At 37.9% G+C, this 21197-nt stretch overlaps 1 protein-coding gene across 11 annotated transcripts in view; it reads right to left on the reverse strand.

Moving 5' to 3' along the window:
- The window catches only part of mycbp2 (MYC binding protein 2), a 175416-nt gene that overhangs the window by 100661 nt on the left and 53558 nt on the right, over positions 1-21197 (reverse strand). For 9 of the 11 annotated variants that reach the window (XM_080198119.1, XM_080198128.1, XM_080198126.1 and 6 more), the window contains exons 12-23: positions 20632-20836; positions 19515-19679; positions 19239-19397; positions 15861-16065; positions 13242-13387; positions 12229-12333; positions 10134-10241; positions 5983-6102; positions 4018-4099; positions 3798-3915; positions 2822-3026; positions 2281-2434 (exon numbers count right to left, since the gene is read on the reverse strand). In XM_080198119.1, coding sequence (XP_080054245.1) covers positions 2281-2434; positions 2822-3026; positions 3798-3915; positions 4018-4099; positions 5983-6102; positions 10134-10241; positions 12229-12333; positions 13242-13387; positions 15861-16065; positions 19239-19397; positions 19515-19679; positions 20632-20836 — 1772 coding nt within the window. The remainder of the gene's footprint in view (positions 1-2280; positions 2435-2821; positions 3027-3797; positions 3916-4017; positions 4100-5982; positions 6103-10133; positions 10242-12228; positions 12334-13241; positions 13388-15860; positions 16066-19238; positions 19398-19514; positions 19680-20631; positions 20837-21197) is intronic. The other 2 variants (XM_080198120.1, XM_080198125.1) reach the window with 2 other exon arrangements.

The following is a 21197-nucleotide window of genomic DNA, read 5'->3' on the forward strand; positions in this document are numbered from 1 at the left end:
TATTAACTGAACATCCATAGCCTCTACTCAAAGGTAGTTTGGGTGTTTAACTACCTTTGCTACAAAATTAGTAGTTTATGCGTAAACCAGAAGTATTCAGATATTATCATAAATTCAGGAATCTATCAACTGGATATTTGAAATACAACTAAAAATGGTTACCGACAGTGGAGTTCTCCATTCACTTGGAAATCTGCTAATAAGCCTGCTGTACATTCATCATTTTTTGAAAAAACAAATTAAGGGCTCCATAAAATTGGGATGATCAAATTGGGTGGCACAGTGGCTAGCGTTGCCACCTCACAGTATGCAGGACCTGGGTTCAATTCGAGTCTTGGGTGATTATGGGGAATTTGCACATTCTCACGGTGTCTGTGTGAGTTTCCTCTGGATGCTTCGGTTTCCTCCCACAGTCCAAGAATATACAGGTTGCATGGATTAACCATGATAAATTGCCTCTTCGTGTCCCAAGATGCACAAGTTAGGGGGATTAGCCATGGTAAATAGGTGGGGTTACAGGGTTAGGGCCTGAGTAAAGGTGCTCTGTCAGAGGGTCAGTGCAGACTCAATGGGCCAAATGGCCTCCTGCATTGCAGGGATTCAATGAACAAGATTGAGATAACAGCTTCCAGGTCGTCTACCAAAATGAAGGAAATAAAAACCTCAAATTAAAGCAAGTACCAATAATGGGTGACAAATGCCACCAAATCAATAAGTATTGATAGCTAGACTCGTGGGGTGTGGGTGGTGGTGTGTGGAAATACAGCAACAACAGTGGAGTTAGGCCATGGAATTCAGCAAGAGTGTGTGATGGAACACAATTTAAACAAGGCTAATTAATGATCCACTGTCCAGTCTTATGATCATCATGGAAATGTTTAATTTAAATTCAAAGCAAGGCAGGAAATCTTGTTGTCACTGAGACATTCATGAATAACATTAATGCTAACCTCAGAATCATTTAACATGATATTCAGTTTTGTTTTTTCTGCACTTGTAAGAATCAAAGTTTTTTTCAATTTAACTATAGAACTGCAGGAAAATGGAAAAACCACCTTTAATGTGGTCGGAAAAGAAACTTCAGGATGCTACAGCTGTGCAAGAGCTTCTAATTAACACAAGCATAGCTATGACAGCATAGCAGGTGTTGTCCTTTGGGGATAAAATGTCTTTAAAATGTTTCTAAGCTGTTTCAGGTGTTGATCCAATTGTAAATCTGGTTATTTTCCTCTACTGGACTGGAGAAGATGTCAGAGTTGCAACTATTGATTTAATAAAAAGGTAAGATTGCCATGGTCCCAGACAACCATTAGTTCCTCTCCCCCTGACAGGTGGTGGTGATTTAACCCTAGGATCACCACATTTCAGGCAAGGGACAAGGTTGAGAAGGTGGGTCTTCATGAATAACCTCAGCCGGTACAGTAATTAAACCCACGCTGTTGGCATCACACTACATCACCAACTAGCTACCCATCCAACTGAGCTAAACACTGAGTTTAATACATCATATACTCATGCAAAGACAAATGAATTATGCGGGTTGTGAGACTAGACCCAATCCCCACTGTTCAAGTGATGAACTGTAAGACTTTACACAAAAATAATCAAATTAATTTGTATAATACAGAATCACTCTGAAGCTAGAGTAGAAACTCTTGTCACTCTATTGCATTTGTCCTATTAGGTTTACAGTGACAATCAAATTAACTAATATTTACAACTGTACTTGTGACTTTCAGTAGTATATGCTGCATATTAATTCACATGCCAGTAGCTCGACAAATGTCTAAACCTATAATTTAATTGTTAGTCATCATGCTCTGAAGTACAATATTCAAATTCAATAGAACTGAAAACATGATAATCATGGGCAACTTCAGCAGTTGATTTTCATGTTTAGTTTTGCATTAATAATAGAAAACAAATTTTTCAAATACAAGGCTTTGTAAACATAGCAACAAGTAAAGGATAAAGCACTGGGGCATCTGAGCTGTCAGGAATTTTAAAAAAGTGAAGTAAACATAGCTTTTCAAATACCGACATTTCAGATTTCCCCAAGTTGACAAAGAGGAGTTAAATGAAAACAGAAAATGCTGGAAAAACTCAGCAAGTCTAGCAGCATCTGTGGACAGAGGAACAAGGGTTAACATTTCCAGTCCGTATGATTCTTCTTCAGGACACAGGGTTGCCCGATTGTGTCTACAAGTTGAAAATCCAAAAAATGACAGAAAATAAAATTATGCTCAAACTTTCTATTGCAGGGAACCATTGCAAGATTACCTCCAAATTACATCATACACAGGATCCAAGCAAACTCCAAATCCTCGCAAGTCTTCCTGCTCTGAATCATTAAATGTCCTGCAGCTTCCATCCAGCTTATTGATTAATAGACATTTAAAGGGCGGTGGCTCAGTTATGGATGCAGGTACCAAACCTATTCGAACAAACCACAGATCAGACTCCCGTAAGACATTTAGCCATATCATTACACCTCTTCAAAAAAATTTCAGATTTTAAATACAACTAGAAATCAAGACCTCACCCTTATATTTCCCCATTCCCAGCAACTTAACCTACAGCTTACCTTCTAGTCTATGTGGCTAATCAAAACACCGTACAGGTAATTTACCTCTGGTTTGTCTTGGTACAATTTAATTCCACTTAAAATGAAAGTCTTGTGCTTTGTGGTACATTATTCAGATTATACGTTGATGAAATCTAACATTTTGAAGCCTTGCTTCAATTTGCAATGAGGTCACTTCTGTTAATATTTTAGAAAATTCACAACACATTGAGCATCAAAGAAAGAAATCAGTCTTGCCTATAATGCTTCTGCTAGCAAAGATTTCTGAAGTTGATAAAACATGCGAATTAATAAGTGCTTCATCAATGCGGAGGAAAGTTTGGTCACCACTTGCACCAATCCAGGTAGCCTTTCTGCCATACTTTGATCCTATATTGGGCATTGCAGATGGTCTTGTGTTCCAGAAGGGTACATCCAAAATTGGTCTACCGAGTTGCCCTTTCTACAACAGAGAAAAAAAATTTCATTTTCACTTCCACAAAAATGAATTTGATGGACAGCTTGCATTTATGTACCTCTTAAAATAGAAATGCATCCCAAGGCACTGTATCCCAATTTTAATGCGTAAGTTAGGAGTCAACAACATTAGGGAGAATGAAGTAAACAGTCTTGATACTGGAGAGATCATGGGGCCAGAATTTCATTTCAGGACTAAATAAAACCCAGTGTTCAAGAACCATGTGGTGTAATTTTAAATCATTACTTTACACTTTCAAAATGTACACACTTCATCTGAATCTTTTTCCCTGGATCAATTTTACGCTTAGTAACGGGAATGATGACCGAGATCAAAACACTTTTGACGTACAGATGAACCCTAAATAATCTACCATGACAGAGTAAAGCTCAAAAGCCACAGTTACGATCGAGCATTTAAATCTTAATTCTGAAAACAAATAACCTATGAAATGTTTAGGTTCATTGCTCAAGAGGGGGTTAATTTGTTAGATGGCACTTAGGCTGTGGGTGTAATACCAGCCTGCATTTGAGAGCAATACAAGATTGAGGAATTTCTCCATGTTAAGATTTATTCCATATAATCTACAGTACGAGATTATACAGCAGGAATTTATGTGCGTCTTGAAAACCATTCCATTTTCTTTGACATATTGCACGCAAAATATTTTATGCCCATACAACTATCTTCGGTACACTCCCTTTTGTTGAAAAATTGCATAAAATAGCAAGCAAATGATAAGAAATATATTCTTACAGAGAAGCTTCCAAATGTGAAGACTTGTCCATCTGCTAACAGTAGGGCTGTATGGTTACTGCCTGCAGTTACTTGGGTGCAAGGAGCTGGTAAGTCCTGCACCAATGTCGGCGCACCTCTGAAACAAAAAATATATTTAGCAAGGTACCAGTCTTGTCCGGTAATGCACATTCCTATCTCAAAATACCACGAATACAAAGTTTTCACTTTTATTTATTACCTTGAATTTACATCTCCATGTCCAAGTTGACCATGTTGTCCATATCCAAATGTATACACATCACCATTCTCCATCAGAATCACTGTAGATTATTTGGAAAACATTAAAACCCTTGGAGCAATAATTTGAGTACCAGTAGCATATAAATATTTATTCCTCTGAAAAAAATGCAAATTATATTGACTAGTGCAAATCTAAATATTCACCTAATTTATGAATTCCCAAGCTTTTATAATTACTGGATATTAAAGCTTTCTAGTTGGGTTACAATTGAAAAGAAACTTGGCTCCTCCAAGAAAGATCGGAGGAGTTTAGCCAGCTAGCAGCTTAGTCACACAGCCTAAAACGGCTGCAAATGAAATGTTTACTCTGTCCTGAAGCCATAATTCAGTGTCCTTGTATTTTGAGAGTGAGCATGGGATGGGAAAAGAGGATGGTGGGGATCAGGAAGTGAAAGCGGAAAGGAAGGAAGGAAATATAGTCAACTCCTTATTACAACACAGTGAAAATGATTGGTCATGTTTGCATATGCATAGAGGTCAGGCAAAAAGCTAAGGCAGAATATTCCAGTGATGTCCACCATTAGCAAAATGAGCATCTCAACACGCACTGAAGTTTAGTGATAAACAATAATCATGTAGGAAGGGTTGCAAAGAATGAACCATATCCCAGGAGATGCAATGTGTTTGACGGAAGGTGTGGGAAAGCAAAAAAGGGAAAGAATCTTTAAAAGTTGCAAATAGCTCTGTTTGAACATTACTTGAAATTCAAGTACTGATGTTCCCAAATGGATAATTACTTCAGCTGCAACAAATCAGTTACTGCACTTGTCTGTGTCTTGGGAATATGTTAACACAAACAGATCAATAGGTGACCTTTCTGCTATGGATCTCTCATGAATCTATGAATCAACACCTTTGAAACACAGAAAGGCACAATCATGACATCTTGTTCAGCAACACCGAACTAAATGTAATGCATTTGAACTTCAGCACCCAATTAACTAAATCTAAATGTGGTAGAAATTAATTATTGCTCCTTAGTTGACCTAATAGGACTTTGCACTTTGCTGGTATATTAGCAGAGCCTGAACTACTTGATTCATATAACGTAGAAGATTGATCGCCACAAACTTATGAATGCCTTTACCCAGAGTTAAAACTTTAAAAAAATGACCACGTGGAATATCTAGTCAGACAAGTTATGCTCAGTCGAATTTTATGCCAACTTTCTACTCAGAATTACCAATAAACCCCTCAATTTGTAACTGATAACAAGAACATAGTTCCTTAGGAGGTACACAACTCTTGTAAAACTATTCTGTGAATTATGCAAGAATTATACTGCTTTTAAACAAGTTTTCATCAAGATGACAGTACTGCAGACTTTGTGTTATCAACAACTTCAGAGTTGAAATAACTTAATTGCGATCTGATTTTTTTAAAAAATAGGTGAATCATTTTACCGATTCTTTAGAAATAAAGTACACTTAAACACCTGGCAACAGACATTTTAAAATAAGGAGTCCACAAAAACACTGGGGTGAACTTATGGATATACTCAAAATCCTTAAAAAAAAACTAACTTCTGAGAACCTGCTTGCCATACAAGGAACAACAAGGGGCCGTGAGATGAAACTCAAAATGGAAGACAGAGATAAATTTGAAGTAATGTCTTGTAACGAGTTGGTGAATCTTCTGAATGGACTGCCCAGGAAAGTGATTAGAAATTTTTAAGTGGGTCGGTCAGTCATCTGGCAAAAAGCATAACTGAAAAAACCATAATGAACTGTGTTTGAACAGGGAGATGGACCAAAATGGTCATGTCCAGTAATGTACATTCCCATTTCAAAAGAGACTGCACTTAAAGTAATTCATTGGATATGGAGCATTTGCAGATTTCCAGAGCACAGGAAAAACACTTAGTTTTTTTTGCTTCCTTCAAATAATCGTGTATTATGCATACCTGAGTGATGGAATCCACAGCTAACCTGGATTGCTTGAAGCTCATAGTCAAGACAGAGAGCACCTGGAGGATATGTTGCAATCTTGCTGGTGTCTTTATCCCCCCTTTCTCCATTAGCATCTGAAAATAAATGTCCAATCACACACAGTAATCCACATATCTACACAGAGCAAACGGTTATAACAGTTGAGTCCGATATTTATGGGAGGCTCAACTATAACACACAGCAACTTAGGTTTCATCATAAAGCCAAAACACACTTTTTGCAAATATAATGCAAATTTTAAAAACATGGTCTTTGTTCTTCTATTCAACTTATATTGTGGCTGTGCATTATTTAGAGTTGCTATTACTCTTCCTTGATTTGGTAACTTCTATCATTAAAGAGATAGTAATGAAAACACACCAAAAATGCTAATTTGTCAAAGGTTTCTATAATGTAATTACGTCAAGAACTGCAGCTACTTGGATCATGATAAATTATTTGACATGCAAAGTGAAAGGAACCAATTTCTGTACCATGTCCATTGATCTCAAAAAGTTCACCTAAATAACCTTTGTTAGAAGAAAGGGCAGCAGATATGTGAAAGCCTTCAGATAAAAAGGTTCCCCTGGAGGAATCTATAAATAAGAACTAAATAAAAATCATTGGTTTGGCTGTCCTCGCTCTCTGAAAGTTCAACCTCCACACGCAAATGTGGCAATATACCAAAGCAATAGCCCTCTCAGTAGGTCTCACCTTGCCGGTTCCTTGATCACCATTTGTTTTGGTCAGTTAAGTGTGTGATGCATACAGAACCCAGCAGTTTAGGAATCTGGAAATCAAACTACTGAAAAATCCAAACTTTGGAAGGGTTTTCTCTCACTTCCTTGCTGCCAAAATACATTGCACTTACTCAAGTTTGGGAAGCTCAGGTTCAGGTTGGCAAAGCCAACGTTTAAAACTGCATTAAAGGTTAAAACACAAACAGGTCTATGCTCTACATGGAACTCTCTCTCTTACCTGACTATCATATCCTTCAATTTATTTTTCCTCTTTTGTACTTGCAGCTTCCACAAGTGCACTTACGCTAATTGCCTCAACAAATCCACACACCAGCAAGTTATAAATTCTAACCACTCTCGGGATAAAGAAGCTTCTTCTGAATTTCTTATTGAGTTTTTAAGTGACTGTATTAAATGACCCTAGTTTTGGATTTCTCAAGTGGAAACATCTCTTACGTAAGTGACATTCGTGTCACACAAGGGCAAGGCGATGACCATCTCCAACAAGACAATCTAACCATCATCTCCCGGCATTCAATGGCATTATCATCACTGAATCCCCCATTATCAACATCTTGGAGGGGGGGTTACATAACTGCCAACGTAGTTACACGACTGTCAGTTTCTGGTCAAAGAAGCTGGGAATTCTGCAGTCAGTAAGTCACCTCTTGACTACTTAAAGCCTGCCCAACATCCATAGAGTACAAGTCAGAAGTCTGATGGGAATATTCTCCACTTGCCTGAAGCACAACTCCAACAACAGTTAAGACGCTCGACACCATCCAGGTCAAAGCAATCAGCCTGACTGACACCCTATCCACCATTTTCAATGTTCATTCCCTGCATCACTGACCCAAGTGGCAGCAGTGTGTACCATTTACAAGATGCACTGTAGGAGCTCCAAGGCTACTTCCACAGCATTTTCCCAATCTGTGACCTCTACCACCTACAAGGATGTGCAAAGCAGATACAAGGACAGACACCTTCCCAGATGCATACCATCCTGGGTTTTGGTAAAAACTTGCTCATAAATAAGATTTCTTATTGACAATTTTCTGCCTCATCTAAAGGGAAGACTATACAACGGGCATAAAAGCAAAATATACTGCAGATGCTTGAAGCTGAAACAAAAACAGAAAATGCTGGAAAATCTCAGCAGGTCTGACAGCATCTGTGGGGAGAAAACAGGGCCAACATTTCAAGTCTAGATGATCCTTCGTCAGAGAATAAGAATTAAAGTCCACATTGGTCAAAACCAGATGGACTGCAGACTTAAGTATAAATAAAATGAGAAACCTGAAGAACTCCAAAATATCTTCACTACAAGTGTCCCAGCACTGTGGCATGGCTCAAACTCATTTTGAATGAAGAAACTATGAAGAACCACTGACTTGTTCTGGTGTGGGAGGTAAGTGACTGGTGTGTTTCTGGTGAAAGTAGCAAAGATGAAAGACTGGTGCAGCTCAAAAAGGGGATGAGGGGAAGCACGTGAGAGGAAGTACCACAAAGTGTTCACAAGTCTTTTTGAAGTGATCCCAGTACCTTTTATTTGTGGATACTAACTCATGTTACGCAAGGTGGGCCAAAAGCTTTAGTTCTAATATTCAACATGTGAGTTGTAAAGTGCACAGTCAGATTTATTTTCCATTATAAAAGCAAAGAGTATTTTCTTCAGAAGAACAAGCGCAGGCCAAATAAAATTGAGGGAGTTTAGAATTTTAACTTCAGATGCTACAAATAAGGCAAGTCAAAAACATCTGTGTTATATGGCTGTATGATTACTACCAATTGCCAGAATCCTGTTCACTCAATCTCAATAGTTTAGAAATGAACTTTAAAAAAGCATCAGGATCTGAAAATAAAGCGTTGCCACTAGGATTTCAGTGAAGTCAAAACTCTGTATAAAACATTCATATAATGGTACTTTGAACTGTAGAAAGTCACCCAACAATGCAAATATATTTCCACATTTCTGGAGAAGTACATATTAATACAAAGTGAGAGTGGTCACCTGTCACTCTAGTGGGAACAACTTGTGGCGATGATTTATTTGAAAGCATCATGCATATTAAAGCCTAAATGCAATTAAAGCTGAAGTACAATCAAAAGGTATGTTAATGCCAACATGAAAGAAGCCTGGTGACAACGCTACAGTTAACAAGTGCATTCAATCCTAAAGAATTTTTAGTCCAGGGGAAAAAAGGGTTGCTGAACCAGAACTCAATGCAGTGTTATGTCCAAGTTGGTCAAATGAACGAGTAATTAAATTAAAGTTCAGTCACTACTTTTTCACCAAATACAGATTAATTCCTGAGATTGGTTTCTAAATGCAGATATATTTTAATCAGACTGACAACTTGCAATTTTTGTCAGCAGAGTTCAGGTTCAAGAAGAAATTTCACACATTTAACTCTTTCCAGTCAAAGCAAAAAAAGTACTAATTTCAAATCTTATCAGTAATTTGACCTTCTTTTTGCACAACTCTGCAGAGATTAAATGCAAGAAATGCTTATACCACACGAAAGGAAGCAATTTATAGGAATATTTTCACAAAATATTTTCACAAAATTACTACTTTTGTCACAGGTGCTTTCCTGTTTGGAGCATAAGCCAGGTCAAATGGCTCAGTAATTCAATGATTTTAATTGCTTTTCAATAGCCCAGGAAACCACCCAATTTAAGTTTATGTCTCAAAAGAGAATCAGCAGAGAGGCAAAATAGATGATTAATTTAGCTTATAAGAGAGTCTGAACCTACAAGTCACTACTTGTGGACCATAAGTTGCATTAAATTGCTCATCTCACCATTACCCAATAGATGGAGCATACAGAGAAAGCCAGAAAGATGCTGACTGCAATACAAGCAACTACTTTTAATCAAGACACGTCTGACTGGAAAGGATTAATTGCAATTGTCAAGACAAAACAGCTGGCAAGTTTTCTTTCAACTCGAGAAAGAATACAGAAAGCATAAATGCAATGCAACGTGTTACATAATGTACCGCAACCTGTAAGCAGAATAATAATTTAGCAAAAAATAATTCTCCATTTCTTCAATGCAACAATCTCCATTCTTCAAAATGGAATTGCAAAATTCCAAACAAAACAATAAGGTAAAAGAAAAACCTGACCAACAGCAAAACGTGTTATTTCTTGTACAAACTAAAACAATTAAGCAACGTAATTACTCGCTGGTTTCCATTCAATCTAGTCAAACTTAAACAAGACTAGCTTTATTTTCTCCTTGGGTTACTCAACATTAAGACATGAAAAGTAAAATCTGTTCTGTACAGTTGTCCACATTAGACAGAGACTCAGATGACAGAAGAATATGAATGGCAGGATAGGTTGTAGTCCTCCAGCCAGTAAGGAAGGATGACCAAGTACCTTTATGCTTGTCCCGTTTATGCTTTAGCTTTGATGGAAGGGGTCTTAGCCTGGCTATGGTCTGTTCTCGATGATTCAAATAAATGGGACCAGGAAATACAATGGGGCCTGAGGAGAAATAACTTGCACATGCATAGGAAAGCTCACAAATGAAATAACTTGTCAAAAGCAAAAAATATTGTCTACAATATGAAAAGAAAATGGCATCAACTGTATTTGAGGCATTGAGTAAAGACTACATTGAAGGTAGCAATATAATAAAATAAAATAATAAAAAAAATGACGATGAATGGTACACGACAAATTATAAACATGATAATTTCCAAAGAAATTCCGGTGTGCATATAATGATTAGGCAAAACAAAACCTGAATAAATTCACAACTTTAAATTCTGCGCAATAAAAACAGGAAATGCTGGAAAAACTCAGCAGCTCTGGCAGCATCTGTGGAGAGAGAAACAGAGTTAACGTTTTGAGTCCGTCTGACTTCTTCAGAGCTAAACAGAGGGAGAAATGTGCTGGATCTTGCACACTTTAGGAGGGGGTGGAGCAGTTGGAGCTAAATAGAAGGTCAGGGATAGATGGCAGCTAAGGCAGAATTTGACAAAGACATCATGGAACACAAAACAAAGGGAGCGTTAACGATATTGTTACAACTAAAGGTGGTGTTAAAAATGGCATTAAGTCAGGAGAGCAGAATGTGTTAATAGCAGAACAGGTTAGCATTCTGTGAAAGCAAAAGTTAACAATAAATGACAGATGACACTGCTGCTGGAAGAGGAATTGGATTAAAAAAGGGTCAAAATGGAGAGTTCAAGGTCTGAAGCTCAATATTTGAACTCAATATTAAATCCAGAAGGCTATAAAGTGCCTAATCAGAAGATGTGGCACCTGGGTTCAATTTATTTATTTCCTGTATTATTATTTGATGAAATGCATACAAAAAAATGCGAATGTAAAAACATTTTTTTTTATTGAGAAATATGTAGTTTGGCACATTTTGCTTAGCAAAATAACATATTTTGATAAAAATCTGTATTCAGATCATCATGTTGCTGTTTTGAAGCAACGCTCAAACAAAATCAATTTAACCATTGCTCTCACGAACAGTGATGACGACCTCCCTGGTAGTAGGAAGTTACGAGAATGTATAAATGATGTAGGCAACCCATTTGTAACACACAGTTAGATGAAAGCAGATCATGATCTTCTTTGTGAATGATAATTCTAATGAATTCATTACTTGTGTGCCAGAAGAAGCTTCTATGTTTTGTTAGAAATAAATTAAATAGTATTTAAGTCATTCCTTCACCCAGAGGTAGCTTTCAGCAAAACAAATATCCATCTGAAGTGGTAACGACAGCACTGGAAAATATATTTCCAACACTTCTTCATACATGACAGAAGCAATGCAATACAACACTACAAGGCTAGGAGTTAATCTTTGATTTAGGACAGTTAACTTATCTAACAATTTTCACTCCATTTTGACTGACACTTAGAGGAAAAAAAAACACAAGGGGAAAATGAATTCTATTACTTTAAAAAGGAACAATGCAACTGATGATGCAATGCTGAAAGAGTGTTATATTGTCTATGGTGCTGTTCTTTAGATGGGATGCTGAACTGAGGCTTTATCTGCCTACTCCAAGTGGACATTAAAAGGTTCAGTCATGCTGTTTAAAAACTGGAAAATACTCTGGCCTTATAAATATTCATAATCATAAACCTATAACCAAAGTTAAATTAGTTACTAATTTTTAGGCCAGTTAAAATGTGCTATTTTTAGAACTATAATGCATTTTCCATAAGAATTTATGGAGGAATATAGGATTCAAGTAATTAAGCTGATTATGTTACAAATGTTTAATCAGATCAAGGTGAACTGAATATTGTACCACAGTGCGAGTAGTTTTTTAAAAAATCATTCAGCATGACACTTCAAATTTAGATTTCGATATTCTGTGTGATTAATGGAAATCAATAGTCATCCAGGATATTTAATTTATGCAAAGATTTTTTTGAAACTTTGGTTTGAGAAACATCACTTTAGAAGGATGTCAATCTATCACTTAAGCCTTTGCAAAAAACATACCTCTCACTTCTTCCAGCCTGTGCCTTCTGCTCAGCCGCTGCCTTTTCTCTTCTTGTCGTAGTTGAATATGTTCTTCGATATTAACTCCTGGCGGGACAGGTCCTGCTGATGAAATCACATTTAAATAAAAAATTGTGGGTACTGGAATCACGTTCATTTCTCCATTCTTCCTAATTTAATTTCATCCTGCAGCAATAAGGTACATACACCCCAAACCCTTATTTATGAGAGGGTATTTTAAGAGCTAAAATTGTATTAGGCACCATTTAATTTATTTCGTGCAGAGCACTGGGGATTTTTTCTGAAAGCTTTCTACCTTTTAAAGCTAAGTAATATCTTCCATCCTGCAACAAACAGTTTAATGCAATGTATTCTGTGCTGCTGTGCAGAGCTGCTGATAATTAAATATTGTAAACACTGTTTACTGTGCAATACTTTATAAAACAAAATATATGTTCAAATGTTAGGACTGAATGCCAAGGATAGGTGAACAGTCATCATGTAAAGATGAATTGAAAATGCAGTTACTGACCAACTCTTGCAAATAAGAATGTTACACCAAAAATTAAAGCAAAAACTAAAACTAAGTCCATATGTAGTTAACAAGAAAAATTATAAGAAGGATACCTGGGAAAGGAAAGGAAAGCGATGCGAGTACAATAGAGGTAGCAATTGCTATATGTTTAGTATGCCAAAGTGCCTTCATCTCACAATTTTTAGGATTCCGAGTTATATTTCACTGCATTACTTAATATTATATCCTTCAACACAATGTGAAGAGATGTTTCAAATGGCAATTGCTTCAGATACACTGTAAAGATTTACACTACTGCCTATAAATCTTATTAAATTTGATGATCTGCAGGGCAATCTCAAAGAAACTTACTTTCTTTCTGGTTGAAATTTTAAACAGATGACAAGGATTCTACGAAAACACACTGCTGGATCTTGTTTAGACATCATGTGAAACTAAGCTTCAGAGAAATTGAGTTGTGCTTTTAAAAGACACTCACCTAAAAGAAGATCTAGAGGGATCATCTCTTTAACAGCATCAAGAATTCCTCGCTGTCTCGCTTCTTGTCCATCCAGTTCTCGGGCACAGGCCTTACAGCAGCCACACAAAGCGCAACCAGACTCACCAGACCCACATCCACAGAGCCTAAAATAGATCATGATAAAAACATTTAATTGAAACAAAGACTTTCTTAGACATGTCCTTGGTGTTTATTAAAATCCACAAATGCAGTTACCTTTAAACTTGTTTTTTCCCCCTATACAAATTACAACAGACGCATCACCTACAAGTTATAGATGATTTCTAACCAACTGAAGATGAATCAGCAAAACAATAATGCAGCAGTCAGTAACACAGCAAAACCCGCAGCAGTGTAATATGAGCTAACAAGTAACATTAGACAAAAATGCTGTAATGGTTGATGCGATTGACTTGGACTTTCCCAAGATTGGAACTTGATTATATATTTAGTTTGGTTGCCTGAAAGGATTAAAAACAAAAATGAAGCAGATCTACAATAAACTGAGAAACTGTATATAAATTGAGATGCACGCAAGATATAATAGACATTGCTGCCAGAACAAGAGTTGAAATTAGAGCAATGATCTAGCTATTACTGTCAGAGGTTCACTTCTAATCAGAGTGGCCAAGACAGAAGAACTAACCACCTACGAACATTGGCCATTGCCACTTTGATCATATGATTTTGCTCCACCTTGTGTTGAGTACAATACCTTGTTCTAAAGCATGCTTTGATCTTTGAATAGAATAGCAAAGGCTTGAGGCATTGAGGGAAGATGTTACAAAGACATAATGGTGGACCTTACACTTGCTATAAGCACTCATCATAAAGCTCTGAGCCTAGACAAGCTGTTGAGCAGAGAGGAATGGAAATTTTGCTTGATTATATCCACAATCTTTGGAAGGAAGCAGAAACTAGTGCGGGACAGACTAAATACTAAAAGTGATGTGCACGATACACTGAATTTTGGCATCTTAATAAACTATTAGTGCACTTAATTTTGAGCTTTTGGGATTACGGAATGTGTCAGTGATCAGGTTCAGTCACAGGCATCTCAAGAGTCGCATTCATTCATTAATGAGAAATGGTAGCCGCTGCCATCGACCCTAGGATATGCATTCCCACATACAAGTACATACCAAGTGCTAGAAATGGAATTAGAATAGATAGATGCTTGACGGCCAGGCTAGACATAATGGGCCGAATGGCCTCTTTTATGCTGCAAGGATCTGCGACTCTGACTCAAGTCAAAGGAAAAATTTCACTGCCAATGGTATACTTCAAGTGTGCCAATGATAATGGCATTACTGACTTCTTCAGACATCAATAATGTGCAGAGTAGCTTTTAAACTTAGTTTGTGCCTAATGAAGTATTTTGGGGTAGCCTCCATTTAATTCAAGAGCTCTTTAAGGAAAGTTAATTCCAGAGTTTAATCTGGTTGCCCATAAGAGAACTGAACTTCTTAAGTCATGCATATCTGCTCAGCTAAGGATAATTATGTATTTGACTTGTTCGCCAGATTACAAGCCTTTCTAACATACAACAAAATGTAGGTTTGTATTCCGCTTCGGCTAGTGGCAACTACCACAGCAGCTTGTACTATTGTAGTATTGACCTGACAAGTTTCTTCACACAAAGAGTTAGGTACAAAGAAAGCCGTTCTTAGATGGTCCTTTGAGAATGGCTTCTTTTGGCATCTGAAGGAATAGATACAATAATTTGAACAAAGCACTTTTTGCATAAACGGCCAGTTATTCTGACACAGGCCATGTCAGTGGCTATAAAAACTCAGCATACCTGTCTGAAGGGAAGCTGCATTTATTAATTTTAATCAAAATAACACTTTCTTGGGGAAACATGGCAAGGAAGCCATTGCGAGCTATGAGAGATAAAGGACTGAAGCTCTGTTCAGAATAAAACAGAATAAGAGAAAAAAAAATCACTGGACGAAAAGGCAGAGAAGAAAGATGTTACTTTTAAAGTAAAAGAATTTGCATGTGTTTTGCTTTCCTTTGTTCCTTACTCCCGCTTGCAAAATATATGAGTCACACCTGACTCGTCATTTGAATAAGGAAGATTTACAACGATACCCTGAAGCACAAAGATGAAAAACCTCACGTTTCCGTTAATAACAATGTCAAATGGTTCATTATTTAATTGTTTAAAGCAAGGTTAGTCCATAACTAAATTAAAATAAACAAGTCTTCCACAAGATCAATAAAGGTGCTGCAAGATTTGTTGATAGCAGTTGATTAAAAATTGATATGACAGTTTTGAAACGCAGTTTCTGCCAGGCACAAAAAAAGAGATAATTTCACTTTAAACATGGGCATAATTAAGCTGACTCCTCTACGGATCACATTGAGGACAGATCATTGGCCGAAAACATCAAGTTACTTTTCTTCACAGATGCTGCCTATTCAGTTGTGTTAAAAACATTTTCTATTGTTACTTCAGATTTCCGGTATTTTGCTTTTGTTACATATTATATTTACTAACTCTTAAGCACTTTGTTCAATTAAATCATTTTATTTTTGATATTTTAACATAGCTACTGGTTCAATTCGCAACAAAGGACAGCACACTGAACTCACCCTCCAGGAACTCTGTCTGGTCGCCCACTGCTGACACAACTGGCTCCATAACCGGTGCAGTCTCCACACACAGTGCAGACCATGCACTGGTCCAGTTTCCATTTGTGCATTCCAGGGGGACACATAATAGATTTCTCATCTTTTTCATCCAATTCCTCTTCCAAATCTTCATCCATTGCTGTTGCCATGTTTTCCACATTGAAACCTACTCAAAAAACAAACACGGGTTGCTTTGTTCAAAATCTGCCTTCCTAAGTTAGTTCTACCATTGATTTAATAGCCACTTATTTTAATTAAAACTGGCCAAGAATAAGACTATTCATGGAATTAAATAAAAATCAGCTGGATGTGAGGGAATCCAAAGATGTAATCTTACCTCCTCCTGGATTATCATCTAGTGAGTTAGTCTTTATTAGGTTATGCAGCTTATATGTTGACCAGACATAAAAAGCAATGCTCGCAAATGCAACAGCATTAGATGTTTGGAGGGCCTCAAAGGTCTCCCTTGCCAAATCATGACAGAGGTGAAAATTTGTTCTAACCATTCCAGCACAACAGCCAATGGAAGAGGTTTTTTTAAAATATAAGTTTAACAAGTTTGGCTGAGCTCAAAGTGCTAACACTCATCAAAAAATTTAACAGTGAAGCATTACTTGGTTGTTTCATCCAGAATGGCCATGTAGATAGCTGATATGGAAAATTAAAATGGACTGGCTCAAATAGTCAGGAGCAGAGTGGCGCAGCGGAAATGGGGAAATGTCCATAACCCCCGAGGCTGATGGATCAAAACCATCCCCTGCTAAGTGCAATTTTTTTTCAGTTTAAGTCTGAGATAGACAAATGTTTATTCAGCAGGGCTTTCAAAGGATATGGGCTTGAGAGGTACATGGAGTTAGGCCACAGGTCAGCCATCATGTTACTGAATGACGGAGTGGACTGAATGGGGGGGGGGGGGAGTGGGAAGCACCCACAGTGGTTAGCACTGCTACCTCATAGCGCTAGGGTTTGATTCCTGGCTTGGGTCACTGCCCGTGCGGAGTCTGTACATTCTCCCCGCTTCTGTGAGAGTTTCCCCCAGATGCTCTGGTTTCCTCCCACAGTCCGAAAGATGTGCTGGTTAGGTGCACTGGCTATGCTAAATTCTCGCTCAGTGTGCCTGAACAGGTGCCGAGTGTGGCAACTAGGGGATTTTCACAGTAACTTCATTGCAGTGTTAATGTAAGCTTACTTGTGACACTAATGAACCTTAAACTCCTGTTATGTTCCTAGCATGAAAAAGATTTGTCCTTCATTTAACCTGCACCATATCCTATGTTAAAGCTGGAACTGAGTACAAAAAAGGAACCTGAGCAAACTGTTGAGCAGGAACAGGAAGTTTGACCCTTCTCACTGGTGGGCTGTAGAGAAACCTTTGACAGTATTTTTAATTTGAATTATTTCTGGTTATTGCCACATGCTTATTTAAAAAAATCAGTTTGGGGATAATAAGAACATAAGAAATAGGAGCAGGAGTAGGCCATCTAGCCCTTCGAGCCTGCCCCGCCATTCAATAAGATCATGGCTGATCTGGAGTGGATCAGTTCCACTTTCCTGCTTTCTCCCCATAATCCTTAATTCCCCTGTCTATCAGAAACCTATCTACCCGTGACTTAAATATATTTAGCAAGGTAGCCTCCACCACTTCAACGGGCAGACAAGTCCAGAGATTCACCACCCTTTGAGTGAAGTTCCTCCTCAACTCTGATCTAAACTGCACCCACCCCCCCCATCCCGAGGCTGTGTCCTCTAGTCCTGCTATCTTTTCTAAGCAGGAAGAGTCTCTCTACCTCTACCCTATCCATCCCTTTCATTATCTTATACATCTCTATAAGATTTCCCCCCTCATCCTTCTAAACTCCGAGTACAAACCCAGTCTATTTAGTCTCTCTTCATAGGCCAACCCCCTCATCTCCGGTATCGGCCTAGTGAACCTCCTCTGCACTCCCTCCAAGGCCAATACATCTTTCCGCAAGTGCGGCAACCAAAACTGCACACAGTACTCCAGCTGCGGCCTCACCAGTACCCTGTACAATTGCAGCAAGACCAACCTACTTTTATATTCTATCCCCCTCGCTATAAAGGCCAGCATTCCATTCGCCTTCTTGATCACCTGCTGCACCTGCAGACTGGGTTTTTGCGACTTGTGCACAAGGACCCCCAGGTCCCTCTGCACTGTAGCATGCTGCAGCTTTGCCTTTTAAATAATAATCCCTCCACAATTAGTTCTGCCAAAGTGGATAACCTCACACTTGCTAACATTATACTCCATCTGCCAGGTCCTCGCCCACTCGCTCAGCCTATCCAGATCTCTCTGCAGACTTTCCACACCCTCCACGCAATTTGCTTTTTCACTCATCTTCGTGTCATCAGCAAATTTCGTCACCCTACACTCAGCCACCTCTCCCAGATCATCTATATAAATGGTAAATAATTGAGGCCCCAGCACCAATCCCTGCGGCACTCCACTAGTCACCAACCACCAACCAGAATAGTACCCACTGATACCAACTCTCTGCTTCCTATTAGACAGTCAATCCTCTATCCACGCTAACACCTAACCCCCAACTCCACGCACCCTAACCTTCTGTAACAACGTTTTGTGAGGCACCTTATCAAACGCCTTTTGGAAATCTAAAAACACCACATCCACCAGTTCCCCTCTGTCTACCACACTAATCACATCCTCAGAAATCCAATAGATTCGTCAAACACGACTTCCCCTTAACGAATCCGTGCTGCGTCTGCTCGATCAAACCATCAAATAGCAAGATATTTTCTTATACCAATGGCCATCTTCAACTGCACTCAAAGCAATGCCAATGAAAACATACACACCAATTTCAAACTGGTCTAGGTCCAACTTGGAGGCAATCAGGTTATGAAATAAACTTTAAAGGCTGAGTATGCAGCATCCATGCATGACTTAATTTTTCACATTTTTGATACCTGCATTCAAACCACTGCTCCCAGTGAAAATGAAAGACAGCATTTTCCAGTTACCCTGAACTGGCATGACCACAGGTGCAAAAACAGACTAGAATAGATATCCATTAAAGAAAAATGAAGAATCATTACTTTAAAATAATGCAAACGTGTCCACTTAAACATTAACCTCTTCTCCTTTCACAGGCTGATAGATCTTTGTAATTCAAGTAGTTTTGATTCAAGAATCTCATATTTTTACCAGGTAACAGACTTTTTCATACTCCTGGCAAGAACCAGAAATCACTCACTCAAGAGAAAAGCATTTTGGAAAAAAATTTACTATCAAACATTCCTGCCAATAAATACGCATTTCAAAATAAAATTATGAATTGCTCCTAAATAAACACTTCTTACCTTTCCCACCTTGACAGAGTGCACCAGTCTCCCTGCCACATTGTCCTTTATTGTTCACACCAAATGTCCATACTTCTCCATTCTTAGTCAATACACAGGCATGAGCTTTACCCATTGCTACCTGCGTCACAAAGTGACCCTTCAACTCCGTCACAAGACCTATTTATAAATTTATATTAAAAAAAATGAGAATGTGCTTAACCAAATAAAGAACACTGAAGAATGTTTTTACAGATGTAAACAAACATTATGCATTAGCAATTTTAGATTACTAGCCTGAGTTGTCACAGTAAACAGCATCTTTGCCAAACATGTACAGTTCTCCATCTTTTGTTGTGATAGCGCTGCTTCCATTGTTACATGCTGCATGTACTGCTATTTTACTTTCGATTTTGATCATTTTCTTTGGCTTATAAGGCTTTGGCTGGCGTCTGCTTTTAGCTACAATGAAATAGAGAACCCAAGTCAATAGTTATACATTTCAGTATTTGAAAGGAACACAGTTCGGAGATAATTAACTCCTTTAAAGTATGGATTATGCTATGCACAAGTTCATTTCCAAACTCTCAAGCTTCCAAACTTCTCTAGGGAAGACAACTGCATCAAAATTATATGACTAGCAGGTGGAATGGGAATACTTCTGTTTATGCAGTATACCCACCTGGAAACATGGTCCCCCAAGGTGAGGTGTTTGCGCATCAGCTTATATGCCAGATTCAAGTGGCAACCCAAATAAATGAACATGGCTGTGCCATGATGCAGGTATTTCCAATTCATTACTAACAGCTGGAAGGTAATCTCCTCCAAACGGGACATCAGTTTTAAAAGTTTGCCTATATTCTGCTCCCTATTCCCCATCTCCTCGAGACATGAAAAAGTACTCTCCAACTTCTCCCAAGATGGTAATTCAAGTAAATAGCAGTTAGATCAATGACCTAGAAAGTAGAGTAAATATTTTTCTATTTCATTGTCTTAGACAGCAAATTTTTGTGACTCATGTATTCAGTCAAACATGAGATACCAGGATGTAATATGTTTTTCTATTAAGAAATTTGTTTTCAGTATTTGTAGATCTGGAGACCAAAAATTTAAAATATTACTCGTATTTTTTAAAAATAGAGTGTTAGATTTGAGTAACAAAAGAATATTAAAAAGGATTCTTTTGGGACTCCTCAAATATCCATTATAGGGTTCCATCAAAATCAGTTCCATCAAACCCAAAGGCACAAACTATTTTCATGTTTGCTGCCATTCATAGCTGCCCAACACTTCAATTTTACCCCGCTTTTGAAGAACTAATGCTCTGAAATGGCTGTGCAGATAGTTATTTCAAACCGGAATACTAGCATTAATACAATTAATTAATTAAATATGCCCACTTTGAAGCTTGTACCTGATTCACCATCCTCTCCTTTACTAGCTAAGCCAGTGAAGAAAACACTTCCATCTTCAGCCACCATTAAGGCATGAGAGCCATCATGGCCCACAGAGAACTGTACAATCTTTGGTGATTTGGTGATGGGTAGTTCAACCCATTTCCCTGCAGTCGGACCTCCTTGTTTGATTCCAAGGCTCTGATATTTACCAGTATAATACATCTAATCACAAAACAGGAAAGTTGTTTTAAAAACTGCACAATTTAAATATGCATATTCCATCACATTGCAAATGGAGTAGCAACATCTATGATTTGTCTACAAATCTGCAAAAAGCTAAACGTGGTGAAATTTTTAAATTGTAATTAAAAATGTAATTGGGGTTGAAGGTGCTCATTTGTTACAAAAAATTAATGTTCCAAAACATGTACTCCATATTTTGGAATTAACCAAGACGAAGGCTGGCTTTTGTCCAAAGTACAAATTTTATTCAGCCACGATAATCAGTTTTACAGCATTCTCTGCTAAGTTACTATAGCTATACAAGACCACATTACGATACTGAGTTAGTAACATTAATTAC

This window comes from Carcharhinus amblyrhynchos, chromosome 10, assembly GCF_965287045.1.
Source record: "Carcharhinus amblyrhynchos chromosome 10, sCarAmb.v2.hapA, whole genome shotgun sequence".
Classification (NCBI taxonomy): Eukaryota; Metazoa; Chordata; class Chondrichthyes; order Carcharhiniformes; family Carcharhinidae; genus Carcharhinus; species Carcharhinus amblyrhynchos.